This window comes from Mustela erminea, chromosome 3, assembly GCF_009829155.1.
Source record: "Mustela erminea isolate mMusErm1 chromosome 3, mMusErm1.Pri, whole genome shotgun sequence".
Classification (NCBI taxonomy): Eukaryota; Metazoa; Chordata; class Mammalia; order Carnivora; family Mustelidae; genus Mustela; species Mustela erminea.
In genome coordinates, this window is record NC_045616.1 from 64,878,680 (window position 1) to 64,897,302 (window position 18,623).

At 43.5% G+C, this 18,623-nt stretch overlaps 1 protein-coding gene across 8 annotated transcripts in view; it reads right to left on the reverse strand.

Moving 5' to 3' along the window:
* Positions 1-14,540: 14,540 nt before the first annotated feature.
* ARHGEF28 (Rho guanine nucleotide exchange factor 28) overlaps positions 14,541-18,623 on the reverse strand; it is a 317,873-nt gene continuing 313,790 nt past the window's right edge. For 3 of the 8 annotated variants that reach the window (XM_032335975.1, XM_032335974.1, XM_032335976.1), the window contains one exon: positions 14,554-16,062. In XM_032335975.1, the coding sequence (XP_032191866.1) occupies positions 15,899-16,062 (164 nt within the window). In that variant the 3' untranslated portion in view covers positions 14,554-15,898. Of the gene's footprint in view, positions 16,063-18,623 lie in introns of all 8 variants that reach the window. The other 5 variants (XM_032335977.1, XM_032335978.1, XM_032335973.1 and 2 more) reach the window with 5 other exon arrangements.

Here is an 18,623-nt window from a genome sequence, read left to right on the forward strand (position 1 = left end):
GAAAAAGCTTTTCTTTTTTTTTTTTTAAGGTTTTATTTATTTGACAGACAGAGATTACAAGTAGGTGGAGAGGCAGGCAGAGAGAGGGGAAGGGAAGCAGGCTCCCTGCTGAGCATAGATTTTTTTTTTTTCCCCATGCGGGGCTCGATCCCAGGACCCTGGGATCATGACCTGAGCCGAAAGCAGAGGTTTTAATCCACTGAGGCACCCAGGTGCCCCAATGAGCTTCTTTATCTACATCTAACTAACGTGGCAGTGGAGCATTTGCTGAAAACCGTCCCAGACTCTGGAGTCAGTAAGACAGCACTTGAATTAATCCTGGCTCCACCACTGAATGACCTTGAGCAAATCACTCAACCTCTCTGAGCCTCAGCCTATTTATCAGCAATCTGAGGATAACAGTACTTGCACAAATACTGCTCATGATACCTTAGCATACATGGCAATCATGAATGCTCAATGGGTTGGGAGTCCTTACATGCTGACCGGATCTCAGTTCTAACACATGCCTGGTCATTAATTTCAGCCCCCAGCAGGAAGCCACACTAAGTCTTGGATAGCAAGGAGCATTAATGTGAGGGACACCCTCGGATCCTTTGTCTATTTACCAATCTCTCACCCAGATTCCAGACTTGTCTTGTCTAGAGGTCCTGGATTTACTGTACTGTCTGCAGTTGGACAGATGGTTTGGTGAGATGGCTAGCTGTTGTTCCATCACAGGCAAATTCTAGAGCTTTGGCTTGGTCTTGGAACAACTCCTACTTTGCTTGTTTCAGGTTGGAGCAGAATTCTTGGTAGGTAGAGACTTTCTCACTCAGAAAAAAACAGCTTAATTTTTTTTAAAAAAAGATTCATTAGCTTTCTGGGACGTCAAGTGGCTCTTATGAAGGAGAATATTAATTGGTCACTGCAGAATGGTCATACAGAAGCAGAAAGAGAACATTTCCTTCTTCACACAGATGAATTTCAGAACTTGAAGCAGAGAGCCAAGCAAGGGCACACTGGGTGCAGCTGAGGCCGTAATGTCTTCAGGCATTTGGCTGAGCCTGGTCCGCCTGCCACTTTTCCCAGTGAGAACCTGAGCACACCAATAGCACTGCGGCCAGATCACATGTTGCTACTGGGAATCACATTATGTCATCTCGTAGAAAAATCTGCACAAACATGCCAACTTTCTTTGGTAAAAATCAAAGGCCCACTCCTCTCTTTCATCTTCCTGGCTCTACAACTCCCAGGCTCCCGAGATGCTGCTCTTGGCTCACTCTCCATGTTGGGATCAGCAGAGTTTATCAGTTCCAGCAGGGCGAGCAGCCCACACTGCATAAACAAACTTCAGGGATAATAGGGAAGCAGCTAAGTACACACCATCATAATGTGGGCACGGTGGACAGAAGTAAAAAGGGCTATGGGACAACTTCATTTTGGTTCAAGAGAATGAGATCTCTGGACCCTATAACAAAGGAATGATTGTGTTTGAGTTACTGGTTTAAGAAAAGGTACTGGGAGAAGAAAAAGAAAAGATATTAGATTCCATTAATGAGTCAATCAAGTTTTTGAGAGCAGATGACCTACAGATTTGAGGTGGTCTTCCTTATGGAGTCTGTGGGAACATGTGGAAGTCCAAGAGGAATTTTAGAGCTGGATCCAGTTTGCCTCTAATGTAGGTGATGAGATTTAGGGGATTCTATGTGTCATTCAGCAATATATCACACTGGGCCCAACAAACTGTACCTGAGAATCTACTGGGTCAGAAGGGAGAACCAACAGAAATTCCTATGGTACCTAATTATGAGACACCTAGAAGCCTCAACCCTTGGAAAATGGCTCCTTTCTCTACAAGCCTATTGTGGAATATGTTAATCTTGGCTCAGGGAAATGGATTGAAACTGAATTAGTCTTGGGCCTGTTGTGTGTCAATCTAACAGCCAGTGTCCCACCCCTCCCTGAATAATATACTAAGGCAGTAAAGTCAGATTTGTACTAATATTAGGCATCTTGCTGGAGGTAGCTTTTACCAAAGAAATGGCAAATACTACCCCCTTTCGCTCTGTGAGTTTCTGTGGTGGTTTCAGCAGAAGTTCCTGAGTGGGAAACTGAAAAGGTCAAAATTACCTCTCAAGTGATGACAACTTGAGACTTTCTTCATTCCCTCTTCCCTTTATCCTCCCTACTTGGGGGTGGTGAATTAGCCATCAGCACTTCCCAGATGAAGTCACCAAGTTCATGAACTCAACTCCCTGGTAAAAAGAGACGGACCACAGAAGACCAAAGAGCCAGCTAGCTGACGATGACCTAGGCACACACAAAATTTCCCCATCTTTGATAATCGTGCTATTACAAGAACCTCTTTTCTTCTCCACTGTGGAAAAGTGGCTGATACCTGTTCTCTTATCTATTGCTTGACGATGTTGTAAGAATTAATGAGGGGGGTCTACAATCTACTTCCATCTTCTCAGATAAAAGACCTCTGGATAAAAGTCATTTCAAGGGTGTGGTGGAGATGGTAAATACCATCATAGAAATGAAGTATCTGAAAGTAAGCTCTAATAATGGCTATTCATATAATCATGGAGGTTTACCGAGAGTTTTCTATGTACCCTCTAAAAGCTTCACATGTACATCAAAACAACCTTATAGGGGAGGCAATATTATTATCTCCAACTGACAAATGCAAAACTGAGACACAGAAAGGTTAAGCAAGAAGTCACTTAAGGTCATATAAGCAGTAAGCGGGAACCCTGGGCCTCACATCCAGATAGTATGACTCTAGAACGTAGGCTCATAATCACTACTCTTTCTGTGTTTTGCATTCGCCTTGAACTGAGGCCCTTGGTTCTACTGTACCCTATTTAAGCTATTTCTGTGAAGTAAAGAAAATTTCTTTCTGCAAGGCTGGGATTCTCTCTGGCACACCACATCCCATGAGCACCCACCTAACGAGTTTGGGATGAGTTCAACTTAAATCACTTCACTGCACCCACATATTTCGTTGGCACCTTCAGATTGCTCACTCTGGAGAAGTACTTGGAACTTCAATATAAATTCAGTTGAAGGTAGTGGAAGTAAGATATCTACCCCGGCAGCATGAGCCTCAACACTGTACATGAGCAGGGCCGGCAATGGAGTTCTGCTGACTGGAGTTCTGCCAGCCATTCCTAGATGCCAATTTGTAGCCTGCTGTTGCCCAGATGAGTCCATTAGTAGGCTTGTCACTGGCAGTAAGAATTCCACGGTCCCCCAAAGCCCTTTCTTCCCTGGCAGTCAGGGCTGGAGCAAAGGATGGGAGAGTTGTACTGCACAGTGGGCTGCACAGAGCCCAGCCAGCACGTAGAGCCTCTGGCAATTAGCACGGTTCCTACAGTTCCTTAAACAATGTTGAGGGTCCCTTGTCTTTCATTAAGCTGCCTTAAAGCCAGTCTCTCTTGATGGATCCCAGAGGGAAATTCAAGGAGGAAAGAATTTATTTCCAGACACAGTTGAACAGCAAGCAACTAAAGAAGCACCTAAAAAAATTATAATTAAATATTTCTCCAAGGAGCAAATTAAGATAAATGCCTTAAGAGTTACTCACAAAGATCCGTTTAGAAAATGCCCAATTAGGATAATACACACCACATTTCAAGGACTGAAGGGAATGCTCCACTTCACCCCCTTTTTGCCATTGTTGATACACCAGGTTTCCAAGGGAATGCATTTTTTTTTTCCATGGTCGGGAGAGCATATTCTCTCAAGGGAAGCACCAGGAGCCATATTTGGTGGCACAGTATCTTGTTCCCACCCTCACTACAAGACTCATAACAGAAGTTAACTTAGACCGCTGAATGGCACCTGAATAAAAGGACAAACCCCATCGTTGACCAAATTTTGTGCCTACTGATGTGACTCTTGTCACATCAAGCCCTCATGCATTTTCATCTCCACATAACAAATGAAATGAGCCTCCACCTTTTCTGAAAGAGAACTCAGGTTTCCCTTGTCCTGTTCATTTTTACAAGGCTTCTGCCAAGGGCTTTGTCCACCTGACTTCCAGATAAACGTCACCTAGAGTGGTTTCATTCTGAAGGATTTAAACTTATCTTGCAGTTGATCCTCAAGTTAAGTCCTCTACAAGTCTCCTAATCTTCCATGAGAGGATTGACCATATTACGGACAGGGAAAACTGAAGCACTAGAGCTTTGGGGCAACCCAGAGGGGCCCGAGCTCTGCCTTCAGCCCCAGCTCCTGCCTGTTCACAGTCTTTGATTATATGGCACCTCCTAGCAAGACGAAGTAAGCAGGCTTCCCAAAACAGATGATATATTTCCAAATGAGGGTGGGTTGGATGAACTTTCTGACCTAAGCTTTTTGAACCTCCCACATTTGGCAGGTCAAGGCAGGATCAACCCACTTAAGAACCAATTTTTTGCTTGTCTGTCTGCAAGGCTGCTGTGTCCAAAGCACATTGGGAAATTTTAAAAAGCAACCATTAGTGTCTCTGACACATGAAATGCCTACCAGGGTCTTTTTCCTGTTTGTTATCAAGATTAATATGAAAATATGGTACAGCTAGCAAAGAGAAAGAGTATTTGAATGACTTTCAGTCCCAATGCAATGCAAATTCCTGCAGTTCAAATGCAAAAAGTGCCTCAATTCTTTTGCTTTTGGCCAGGAATAGATCATTTATTACCCCTCACTAGGAAGACTATGGCAGAGCCCTCATTATCTCATATCCATGCTTTCCAAATCAATCAGCTCCCTGCTACACTGCTGGGCTTTTTAATTTAAATGTCAGCTAAAGTTAGAATGTGTTTTATAAAAATGTCAGAGCCTCATTAACTTCAGTTTTGTGTTGGTCTTGTCTCTCACTTTTAGTTGACAATGTTAAGGAAATTATTTTTCTAAGAACACTTGCACTAAGGCTTCTCTGAATTGTCATAATACTCTCCTTAAAAATCTGAACTCTGATGAAAAATTAAGATGCTCCAAATTACCAGTATCTGTGCAAAGTCTGGAAGTTTTAAATGTCTTTCCACCTTGATATTCACATTGGGAATAAATAAAATACTCTAAATGCTGGAATTTGATCCGTGCTTCTCAATGGCCTTTTGGAATATGACTGTCCTACCCACTGCAAGATTTTCAACTTCCCTTCTCCTCTCCACTAAATGCCAGTAACTCTTCCCAGTTATTGTGACAACAACAACAAAACCCTCCACACTTTTCCAAACAGCTCCTAAGGCAAGCTGTTTTCTCTGCCCTGTTAAAATGAGATTAAGCCACAAATTTCAAAACCCTCACACTGGACAAAAAACAAACCAAAATACTCACTGGCCACAAAGTCTCTCCCCACACCTCCCTTCTCAGGAGCCTCTCCACTTATTTCAACTCCTAAAATTGCATGCTGGGGCTACTCATTTCATTTTGGGGTTTACTGCTTTGTGATGTTGACTGAACTATACTGTTCTCTTGCTGCTGATAGAGGTCTTTACTGGCTTAAATTGTGATCTGCTAAAAGGCATGTATCTTAGGATAGAGATCGTGTGTTCTACGTCAAGCAGGGTCCTAAGCATGGCAATGTTTATATTGGATGGATGGATAACAGGACCTAAATCCTAGACCAGTGGCCAATGGCTTAGTAAGAAATACAGAATATTCTGTCTCAATGCTTCTTATTTGTCTTCATAGCTTGTTAGGGTTCTGGGTCACATCTATAGCACAGTGGCAACTGGAATCTTCTGCCCTCATGTTAACACATGGAAAGACACAAGAGAAGGAATACTGTAAAATCTGTTGCAGGAGCAGCAAGTATATTGAAATGACCATAAATCATGTGTGTGTCTACAAACACAAAGAATACATGCTAACATTCAACAGGTATGAAATACTTTCCTCAAATTTGACACTTTAAGGGAAAAGTCAATTTTCCTCTTGAATTAACTTTCCCTATGCCTCTACTTTTATTATTTGTTTCAAGGTTTCCATTGCTGCTCTTTTACTAATGCACTTAACAGATGTCCTTCCAAAGGTGTTAAACCACTATTGCTCTTGTTATTTTCTTACTCCCCAATTTCTTTTTCAGTAAACAAATTATGAAAAAAAAATTTCCCACTTATCTGTATATGCTGGGGAGAAGAAAAAACATAAAAGAATTTTATTTTTAATGGTGATTTTCTTTTTTTTCCCAAGTTTTTATTTAAATTCTAGTAAGTTAATATCTGTAGTAAAACTACTTTCATGTGTAGAATACAGTGATTCATTACTTACATACAACACCCAGTGCTCATCATAGCAAGTGCCCTTCTTAATACCCATCACCATTCAGCCCATCCCCCACTCACATCCCTCCATCAATCCCCAGTTTGTTCTCTGTTGTGAAGAGTCTCTTACAGTTTGCCTCCCTCTCTCTCTCTCTCTTTTTTTCCCCTTCCCATATGGTCAACTGTTTTGTTTCTTAAAAGATGATTTTTCTTATCAATAGCCACAAAGAAACAAACTACAGTCGATTCAAAAAGCAAACACAAATCCTTTCTATTTCTGTAGCCTCAGTAAGCGCTTTCTTCTATGAGATAAATGGAGACAATCACTAGATCAGAGGAAAGGTGAAAAATATAACAAATTTCACAATCAAGTTTAAGGGTGAGTGAACTACAGGCCATAGCTGGAGAGGACAATGTAGAAGAGAAATTGCAAACTTGAGTTTTTCTCTAGAATAATGATAAATTCACACTGATCTAGTTTGTCCCTGTTTCCCTATCTCCATAGATTGCAGTACCCCACAAGAGTAAGATGTCTGACCTTTGCCAAGATGTACCAGGGCTGCCAGCAGCCTCCATCTCTTTAAAGGAAAGAAAGAAACCACCCCATTCAGAGACGGCACCAAGACAAAATCAGTGGCATGGCAATACTGGGCAAAAGTTAGGTCAGGTGACAGTTTTGTCTTTCTCTCTGTGTCTCTCCCTGCCACAGAGGCCATGCAGTTTCCCACTGTCTCATTCCATTCTGCCTTACCTCCATGGTCTGGGGGTATGAAGAGGTTGAGTTTGAAACACTAGGACACTGCCCCCCAGGAAACAAAGTACTTCTGTGATCCTTTCTGCTTCCCTATTTTCAGACAACACTGCTTCCACAGCTGGGAGACAAAAAAGAAAGAAAGAAAAGAAAAGAAAAAAAAGAAAAGAAAAGGAAAGAAAAATCAAGCTTTAAAAGCTACCAACACTGGTCAAACTGTTGCCAATCCAGCAGGAAAATTTTAGTGCAATTTTAAAGCATTATCTCCTTTCTGCAGAGCAGGAGGAGGCAACATGGGGACATGACTTACTGGGGATTCACTAAGCAGGATTCACATAGAACCTAATTTGCTGAACTTGAACCTAAACCTAATAGTAATATCTTTCAAGAGAAAAGAGAAATACAGTGTTTTAAAAATCAACAGATTTCAAGCTAAATCAAATATCCTCCAAATTGAACCTGAACTAGATTGATGTTTCATTAACTTTCTCATCTTGAAGGCATTCCCTTGGCAATTTCTCCATGGCACTGGCGGCCAGTCTCTTTATTGGCTGCCAGTTCACAGATGACAATACCCCTGATGGGTTGGACAACTAATACAGTTCCAGTCTGCAAACTTGGCTTCCCTGCTAGGTAACTTAAAAAACATTTATACAGTCCAGTTTGATTTTTGAGTGCGCAGACAGATGGGTTATTTGAACCCACTGTGCCACAGACCTGTTTTTATATATTCCTATGCCTCTTATAAATCAGATGCAAAAAGGAATAATGGATGGACTGCCTACCCATTTCGAGCAATTATTCTGTCCTGCATGGGTGGGGGAAAAGACAGAGTAGTGTCAGCAGAGTTATCAGCAGTTACTTTTTACTAGAAAAAATGTTACATGTCCAGTGCCAAGCACATCTATCTGTCTGACTGCTTTGTCTCTGATTGTCTCTATTTTTTTTTTCCTTCTCTCTCCCGTACACATGTAGTCTTCTTAATTACTAGCAGAAAACAGTGCATTCTGCACACTTCACAACATCTGTTCAGGCCTTAATTAATCCAACTCTCACATGGTCTCCATAGCAACAATGCTTAACAGGCTCAGTCTCCACATTCAAAAATCTTCCTCTAAGTGAATGACTCAAAGTATGGTCCTTACCAAAATAATGTTATGTTAATGCTGGTGTCAGATATAAAGAGAATTTTACATAGAGGGCATAGAGGGTGTTTACATGGTGAAAAGACCAAGTTCTGATATCACATTCAGTATCACTATAGTAAAATCAACCACCTCAAACCAGGAATACATGTTAAGAGTAATTTTTCCAAGGTATTGTCAAAAAAAAAAAAAAAATCCCTTTATGGCACAAGAAATTCCTGTGCTATGGAAGATTAATGACTACAGTTATCTTGATGGAGCATACAGTTATTGTTTGTAGGGCAGTTAGAAGAAGCAGAAGCGTTAAAAAGAAACTTACCAGGAGGTGTGCTTCCTGAGCTCCTGGCTTTACAGAGCTTAATTAAAAACCTACTGTCCTTCACTGGTACCTGCCAAATTCTTACCCAAAGTACAGCTTGCCAGCAGCACAGAGGTGGACTGAGGCTTTCCAAGGAGGCCATGAATGCTGCCAAGCGAAATGTCAAGCACATTTCTGAGAGTCTGTTTTAGCTCTGTGGCCTATACAGATGCTCTCCTTGATATTGACTCTATTTGTATTTCTATTTGAAGCTATTACGGGCAAGACTGTAAAAATAAGCCCTGACACTACCCAGAAAACCTGCTCAGATATTATACATGGTGTTGGGGGGGGGGGTGGAGTGTAAGTAAAGAAACCAGGGAAGACTAAAGACAGGTATTTATCCCCAAATGGCATATAAGTCCATACCCACTTCTGTCATTAAATGCTTGACTTGGGCACTAAAAAGAAGTAAACCATTTCTCAGAGTTCTAGCCCTTTCCCTTCATGGCTTCCTTTGAAGCCATGGTTTGGCAAGCAACCCAAAACCAGCAGAGAAAAGAACTTAGAAAAACTCTTATGTAGGCAGAAATGTACTTTCATAGGCAAATCAGATCTCTTCTGTGCTATAAAATGGATCAATCCTCTGAGCACCTGAACAAGGACAGGATCTTCCCAAACCTTCCCCAGTGACTGGAACTCTGTGGAACCTGGGTACATAGGCCCTGGGGAAAACTTATCTCCAGGCTGCCTAGGGATAGAGCCAAGGAGCTTGGGGTGGGTGGTGGAGGGACTCCAGTACCATGAATTTAAAAAGGAGGGGTCGGGGCGCCTGGGTGGCTCAGTGGGTTAAAGCCTCTGCCTTCGGCTCAGGTCATGATCCCAAGGTCCTGGGATCGAGCCCCGCATCGGGCCCTCTGCTCTGCAGGAAGCCTGCTTCCTCCTCTCTCTCTCTCTCTCTCTCTCTCTCTGCCTGCCTCTCTGCCTCCTTGTGATTTCTCTCTCTGTCAAATAAATAAAAATCTAAAAAAAAAAAAAAAAAAGGGGCGCCTGGGTGGCTCAGTGGGTTGAGCCGCTGCCTTCGGCTCGGGTCATGGTCTCGGGGTCCTGGGATCGAGCCCCGTATCGGGCTCTCTGCTCAGCGGGGAGCCTGCTTCCTCCTCACTCTCTCTGCCTGCCTCTCTACCTACTTGTAATCTCTGTCAAATAAATAAATAAAATCTTTAAAAAAAAAAAAAAAAAAAAAAAAAAAAAAAAAAAAAAAAAAAAAAGGAGGGGTCACTGGAGGATGTGGGGGTGGGAGCTCTTCTAGGAATAAGGACCAGTTCTCTAACGTAACTATAGTAACTACTGAGATGAACACAGAAAGTATCATCTTATTTTCTTACCAAAATTCATTCTTTGTCCTCATGTAATTGTCTGTATGAGACTCTTGGCTGCAGTATCCCAAACCTCTGACTTTTAGGCAGACAACTAGGATTCAATTAATGGCAATGTTGGCATTTCTCAGCCATGAAGCTTTTACAAAACTACCAAACCATGGTCCCCCTTCAAGTCACTTCACCCAAAACAATATTCAATCACCACCTCAAAATGACTGCTTTGAACTCACAAGCAAGAGGTCAAGAAATGGAATGGAAATGGGATCAGGGTTCTAGCTCAAGTTCTGTCACCTCTTTGAACTTAGATTTCCAAAGACTCTTGTTCATCTTCCCATCCCTTCTTCATTCAATAAACATCATGAAGCTCTTACTCTGAGTGTAGGCATCATAGCAGGCTTTGATCCTGGATACCTCTAACAGCAAAGGAAAATGGGCTGTGGAAAAGTGAAATCACAGTTCCCCAGCAATTTTAGCTCCTCAGCATGCCCACACTTACTGTCTTTGGACCCCTATCACCAGCATGTAACAACCACTATCACGTTTAGAGTGGTTATTCTGGGGCATTTGGTTCACTGGCCTTACTAATTCACTTAGTTCACACAACAGGACTGCAAGGCATGACTATTATTATCACCCCCATTTCACAGATAAGCAAACTGAGCTCAGAATCAAGGCCGCAGAACTGTACAACTCTAAGACATTTCACTCACATTGGATTCCACAAGCACGGATCTCTATGGTACTCCCAGGCATTGTGCAACCCTGTGGTCCCAGCATAGGAGAGGTGGTGGTGGTGTCAATAAGGAGAACCGAAACCTGACTGTTATATGCTTCTATGGCTTCTCTCACATTGGGCAGAGGGACATCCATGCTTGACAGGCAGTCAGGAAAGACCATGGTGAACTCATGATGTCATTCTGGAATATTCCTTTCATGAACCATGAACCCTCTGTACTTGATTTAATTTTTTTTTTTCTTTTTCCATTCTCCACAAAGCCCTAAGTGGTAGATTAAGGTGAGGTGAGGTGCGGCACCATGAGAGCTGATTAAAAAAAAAAAAAAAAAAATCAAACCAGAGGGGCTTCCAAGATGGCCACTAGGAAAACCCTGAACATACCTGTTCCCATGGACACGGGTCCACAGCCACGCAGGCACGATTCCTTCTGCCAAAAACCTGCAGACTCGCTGAGCAGCTGCTTCGTGCGGCAAACTAGGAAAGCGCCACACTGATCCAGTCAGGAGAGGCTGAGAGGCGGTCTCGCCAAAATCCCCAATCCGCACGTGGCAGCACGCAAGTGGGAAAAAACGAAGCCTGGACTGTCTCCCTGAGGAGGGAGGGGTTTGTACCCCACAACAGGCGCCCCAACTTTGGAGACCTGCACCGGAGAGAGGAGCCCCAAGAATGCCTGGCTTGAAAACCTACAGGGCTGGGTGCCCCTGAGAGAAAGGCTGCAGTTAGTCAGCGCCCGCTCCTAAAGGGCTGCATGCGCACGCGCACGCGCAGGCGCCTGGAAGGCACGAGAAGGAAGACTTTCCCTCTGAGATTCATTGGCTTATCTTCCAGCACCTGCGGGGTGGGACGGGGCGGGGTGCGGGTCTGGTGAGATCCTCTCTAGGCATGCGCGTGCTGGTGCTGGCAGCACTTTTGTTCGCGGCGCCATTTCGTCTTTCCTCAGAGCCTGCAGTCTTCTCCCCCAGTTGGCAGGAGCAAGGCCTGGGCACCCCCTCTCCTGCTCCACAGCATATGTATCTCCGCGAGGGGCGCTCTTGCACAAATCTGGTGCCCCCCAGGGTTTCACAACTGCCACCCAGGGCACACCCCCTTGATCACCCATCTCAGGAGGCGAGGGCACTTGCGTCCCTGGGTCCCACCAGAATGTAACATTCGGATACACTTCTTGACAGGCTGCCACCACCTCAAAGCACCGCACGTACCAAAGGCTGAAACCTAGCAGTCTTTCGGAGAAAGGGGCCTGTTGGCTTGCTCCTCGGGCCTAAGCGGCGGGCTACAGATGGGACCTGGAGTGAGGTGCCTATATAGGTGTTCTCACGGAATTTAGGCCAGGGGATGCCATCTTGGCAATTTCCCTCTGCCTCCCTGCAGCTTGCAGGTACTTCCCAAAAAGGAGCTGAGGCACTGGTCTCAAACCCTGATTTTCCCTACTATCACCTGGTCTAGTGGCCAACAGAAGTACTTTGTTCCACAGGATTATGAATATCTGACTACTTTAACAGCTGCTGTCTGAGGGTCTGGCCTCCAGTCAGCCTGAATCTAGGTGCTGAGATCCCCCTTTGGGGTGCTGAAAGGCCTGTGCACACCCTTACCTACCTTCCAGACTGGGAGAGATGGCTGTTTCATCTAATTCATAGAAATCAACTCAGAGAGCCCAGCAAAATGAGGAAACAGAGGAATATGTTCCAAATAAAAGAACAAGAAAAAACCTCGGGGGTGGGGGGGGGGGGCCTTAATGAAAGAGTTAAGAAAATACAGAAGAGCCATGTGAGTCTCCCCCTCCCCCCAACCCTTCCCTCTAGTTAACTCTGCTTTGACTCATGCACATCAGTTTGTCCCACAGAAGCACCCTGAGGCACCCTTCTGGACCCCTCTGTCTCAATAAACATCTTCAAGTGGTCCTATGGTCCCCTTTACTCCTGGTTTCTTGTGGCTTGGGATCTAGTAGGTAGACATCCACTTGGGCAAAACCCAATTGTTCCTGTGGTAGAGGTGAGAGTAGAAGGGTGAGCCAATGACAAGGAGGCACATCCTCCATAACCTGGCTTTCTGCGGAATCCCATCAGTTAGCAAGGTGAGAGAGAGAAACTTCCAGGTTTCCTCACAACTTTTATAAGAGTGTTTGAAAGAGGGGAAGACAGATGGATGTTCTCCCTTGGACTACTTAATCCGGAGGGGAGGAACTTTTTCTGCTGTACCTCCAAGCATGTGATCTGGTGTCTTTCTCGGCTTTTATCTCGTGTCTCTGGACTTTTGCTTGGGTTGCCCTCCTTGCTCACACTATCTGACCTCTCTGTGACCAGCTACCTATCATCCTTCAAGCCTCAGGCATCTTCTACTTTCGGACAACTCCACATATTCCTGGCCCCCAACATGCTTTTCTTATGAACTCCCATAGCAACCTGTACTTCTTCCTATCTGTTGAGTTTGTTTCTCCAATAACTTGCAGGTTAATTCTTTTTTGTTTTGATCCTAGCAGATTGTTTGGCCTTTAGCAGGCAGTCCACTGGCTACTGAGTAAATGCGCTGAATGAAGGTTTCGAGATGCAAGTGAGTCGAAAGCTGACCTTAGGAAACCTCAGTCCAGCCTTATAATTACCCACCTGCAGGCATTCAACTTCTCTCTTCACGGTTTCTGGCCGTGCAGGCATGATCCACCTGAGGACTGGCACCAAGCTTAGCAATTATTAAAAGATTATTTAATGATTTAATAATAGCTAGCATATATTGACAACTATGCCCCAGGCTCAGTTTTAAGCATGTTGCATAGATTAATCATTCACGTCTCACGGTTCAGTAAGGTAATCATCCCTCTTCAGTAGGTGAAGACACGGAGACGGAGAGAAGTGAAGTGACACAACAAAGACACACAGCAAGCGGGAGATCTAGCTCTGAACACCAAGTTCTCTGCTGCTGAGCCTCTCACTGAAAAAGGCAGAGAAAGCTGAACACTAAGAACCTCAGGTTGGTTCTGAGTTTGAAAAGTAGTCCGAAGTCACGGGTAGGAATACACACTCCTTTTTACTCCTTTATCTGTCATCGCAAGATTAAGTCACACTCACCTTTTCCACCTTACATAACTCTACACACCATCATAGCATACACACATGGCCATGACCATCTCAGCAGCCAGTGTTTTTGCCCTTCTCTGAATGAACAGGGCTCCAGTTGTCTGAAGAGAGGTGCAGTACCCCTGCAATGTAGCAGTCCTGATGGAGCTCAGGGTAGCCTGGGCCGGAAGGGAGGGGGCACAACAATCCTGAAGCCTGCAAAGGGCAGAGTAAAAGCGTTGCTGTTCTTTCCAGGACCCATCTCTGAAGGCAGGAGGAATGTTTCCCTGAAACTCTTCAGTTGGTGGGAAAAGTAGATCCTTTAGAGGAAACTTATTTATGATGTTGGAAAAATAGGGTGGTGTTCTCCTAGGATTGGTGAATTTCTGTTGGAGCCACAGAGTGAGAACCCTATTGAGATGTGAGCCCAGTGCACAGTGAGGACCAGGTGAAAAGGGAGAAGTTATCAAGAAAGCTTCAACTTAGCTTCAGGTAAAAAGCCATTATCTTAAATAAGACAGTTACCAAGAGAAACCTATGACTGTAGGTAAGTCACAAGATGTTAAGGCTTCCCCAGGGTAGCTTCACGAAGACCCAAGGTTTGCAGGCCTTGAAAATCAACTGAGCACAAGTATTTTTAAAGAACTGTGTGAGGATTCTGAATACCTATTCATATTTTCACATATGGATATTTCCATATCCAATGTCAGGGGGAAAGGGAGGATATTTACAGTTATGAGAATAAGGATTTAGACTGAAATATTAGTATGCTCTTATTGAAGGGATACAGGGTTCTGGACTAAGCTTTGTTGGAGCTTTTCTCTTTAGATGCCTTTAGGAATGGAAGACGCATCTCATAATTTAGGAGTTCAGCTTGGAGGTGAAGTGACTGACTAAAATTTTAATAAGCTATATTCATTCTCAAATATTAGTCTCTTAATCTGTTATTATGATTGTGACCAAAATGGCCAGAAGCAGCAGGACTCAGGAATACACCCAACAAAGGCTCTTTTAAAAACTACAATTCGACTTGCTCTGGGAAAATAGAAAGTGGGGATTCAACTGGCCAAACAATGGAATCTGGGTGAAATTTCTTCCCTTCCTATCACAGCCCCCTCCTGGTAAGTGTTGCAGTTCTGGGTGACCTTAGTACTCCTTGATCTTCGCGTTTAGTAACGGGAGATAGTGTTTGTGTGTAAAATGTCTATTTTACTAGGGTCTTACACAGTGTTCAAATTTCAAAGTAAAATAGTGAGGTGAAAGATTTTTGACACAGACCAAAACATATACAATTATTTCTGAAGAACAAACTGAAAGCATTTCCTGGTTTATTTTCTTACAAGAGACCCATATTACTCTGAAGTTATGCGAGCTTTCCCTTGGGAGAAAGCACATACAATCAGCAAGCTTCACCCAGAAAGTGGTTTTTGTCCTTAAAGAACTGCAGGGCAGAGGTCCTCCTAGCAAGCAGTAGTTGTTCTAGCTCCCTGCACCTGTGGAGACAGGGCCCCCTCTGAGAGACCAGGGCACTAATGAAGCCTCACTATTTACATCAAAATGGACTGATTGGGGCTCTGCCTCTGGGCTGTGGTGAAGGATGATGTTCAACTGTGGCTTAAAAACCAACCAGCATTAGGACCAAGAAATTGAGGCTGCAATGCACATGGCCCAGGTTCTAAGAGTCCAGATTGTGTCCGTAGCAGAGTGGTTGCCCAGTTGGAACAGGTGCCCAGACAGGACACATTGGTTGCATGGTGACAATAACAGATCACCCCCAGGGAGCGAGCCCTGTGACTTCCCAAAGAGAAGCTAGCATGTAAAAAACGAGCCAAGAAAAGGCCCTTCCTACATCCTCCTCTGCCTTTTGGGGTCCTGATGCCACTCTCCCTAATTACCTGCTGTGGTTGAGAAAGTTTGCCCATCAAGATTATCACTCTTTCCATCCAAACTGCTTCCTCTAGATCTTAAAAAATGCATTCCAAAACCAGATGATCCAGTAGAAAATGCAATATGGAATTTTACTCTAGAGTCCTAACAATTTCGAAACTATTTCTGCTTATTCAAGTGAATTTCTCCTCCAGAACTCTGAAATTAGGTGTGATAAGGTAAGGATTATACAAACAGAACTGTGTTCAATAATTTAATTGGACTCATGCCCCAAAAAAATGAACTTGCAGGAAATATTAAATATTACTCTTAAAGCAATTTGGACACAGTCACATGAACATCAGGAAAAGAAAAAAAAAAAAATCTCCACACAATGCCAGGGTTTGGTTTTGTCTGGAAAAATTATGACAACACAATTAGAGGTAAACAATATTTTCTTCAGCTCCATCTCCAGTTTCCCCATCTTGTCTGGTCAGTGTCTGTAGATTTAGCTTTGCTTCTGCCATAAACGTCTGCAGCTGAGAGCCAGGTGGATTGGAGTCATGGGGGGTTGGGAACTCAGTCTGAGAGTTGTCCAAATCTGCAAAAGACAGACAACTCAGGTCAGGAGAATCAGCTTGAGGCCTGCAAAGCCGGGGAAGCTAGGACTCAGAGCTTTCTCAAAACCTAGGAAATACAGGGCCCCTACAGTCAGCCACAGACATAACCATCGAGTCCAATGAGAAGGGAACAAAATGTAATTAAATCTAAGGATTGAATCAATATATCATTAAGATGTGATTGGCTCTATGTACAGATGTCTCCTATGGCTAAAAATAACCTTTACAAAATAATCCCAGTGAAGTGTCAAAAAGACATATCACCATTTGTGGGTAGGTAAAACATTGCTACTGCTGAAAAAGGGGCCCACTGACTTTTAAAAACAGGTTCAAAGTCTTAGGAATAGAGTATACACTCTAGCAATGGGCAGTGAACTAAAGGCATCTGCACAGCACCTTAACTCAGAATATCTCAAAGTCAAGGACTGACCTCAAGACTCATATGATAGAGCTGGGATTGTACTGATGTGGGCAAGGGGCAGGGAGAATAGAGTTGAAGTCTTCACCATTATGCAAATCTGTTGAGACTATACAAATCACTTAGCAAGAGTAGCCAGGTTCCTAGGGAAAACTGTTCCAATATCAACTATGGCTGGCTATTGCTGCTGCTGCTGCTGCTCCTGCTGCTGCTGCTTCTTCTCCCCCTCCTCCTCCTCCTCCTCCTTCTTCTTTCTCCTTCTTCTTCTTCTTCTTCTTCTTCTTCTTCTTCTTCTTCTTCTTCTTCTTCTTCTTCTTTTTTCTTACCTAGCAACAGCAGGGCATACTCTATTCTCCCTTTTTTCTGGTAATACCCTATAATATATGGTTTAAGGGACAATGAAAGAGTTTCCTATTTGAAGAAAAGAAAGGTTCTTGCTGCAAACTATTTTCTTTTCCCTCCTTCTGTTGACCACCCTTCCTGAGGCTCAGCTCTATGGCAAAATTACAAACAACTGGCTTCAGTCAGAGCAAAAATCCAGGGGAGAAAGATGTATATGGCTAGAGCCCACCTGCTCCTTGGTCAGTCATTAATCAGAAGTCATTACAATCATTGCCACATTTTATCGAAGGACTCTATTATTTAGGTGAATACACATAACTGGTAGCATTGTAATGACAAAAAAAAAAAAAATACTTGTAACTTCTGTATTTAACTATTACAGAAGGCAGGGATCAAGGCCTGGCAGGAATAAGGACTAAAATGCCCTCACATGGCTCCATCTTCAGGCATGTGATGCCCTTTGCTACATCTTCTTTCATCACTTCTCCCAGTAAGAGGCAGGGCCACTGGGAGAAGGACAGCCAGAGCACAGAAAGCAAACACGAGTAACCTGGCGGAGCTGACTTGTGCCTCTGAAGCGGACCAGGGCCCCAGGGGGAGGAGAGGGCAGAAGGAGGTAAGGCTGTACCCCACAGTTCTGCCCACAGCTCCAAATGCCAATGGGGCATAAAGAATAAAATTTATTCACCTTTGGGTGACTTGATTTTATTAACCCTGATTCCAAATCCTATACTTTAAGAGCTAGGAACTCACTAACTACTGAAAATATAACTACTTCACAAAGATGCCTCTAACTACACGCTTGTGCCCAGAAAATGAGCATTCTCTGCCTTTCTGGGCACAAGAACCTTCTGGGCCTTTTACTGTCCTCACTCTTTAAGCCTCAAAATGTTGTAACCCACATTTTACAGCTTGGGAAACTGAGGCCCAGGCTACTTCAGTTCTTTGCCCAACACCATGCAACTAAGATCTAATCTAGATTTGAACTCAGAGGTCACTGTCATTTGCTCAGCTAATCACAATTCTCACGATTCCCATTTCTCATGGTCATGAAAAGGGCTTGACCATCTTGGCTAAATTAAGAGACCTTGAATGTTTAATACTTTATGCTCCCTAAGTACTACATTTTGAAGAGTCACTTAGCAAAAACAAAATTAAGAAAGACATCCTAAGCTCCTAAAAACAGGCACAACAATTATTATAAAATTTGCAAGCCTCCTGTATTTAATAGGGTAAATATGAACCACCACCCCCAGCAATGGTTTCTCTCTCTGAGGGTAAGACAGATGAATCTAAAATGCCCTCTGTGCTATTTTATCATATTTGGAGACAAAGTATGCCTGTCTGTGGTCACAACAGACGTTCATGCTTTCAATTGCTTTCCCCAGCCATTGAATGAATAAAGCCATTTAACCTCTAACAACAAATATTCTGTTTCAGTACTTGTGTTTCGTATTACACAACCCAAAACACACACACTCACAGCTCAAAACTTCCATAGCAGAGGCTGGAAGATTGGAGCACAGTTCATGTAAGCCATTCCAGTGCTGCCTACTAGCCAACAGAAGGTCCAGCCAGGCTACAAAAAATACCACATGGAGAATGAACAACCATCCATTGAATGAGGTGGTTGAGAGGTGATTGGTGACAAATGCGGCCATGCCAGGCACAGTGGAAGCCCTTAATCCATGTACATTCCCTTCCTCTGGGGGTGTAAAAGATGTAGTAGAGAACCCAAAATAATAGTGAGTCTGGATCAGGCAAGTCATCTTAATGGTTTCA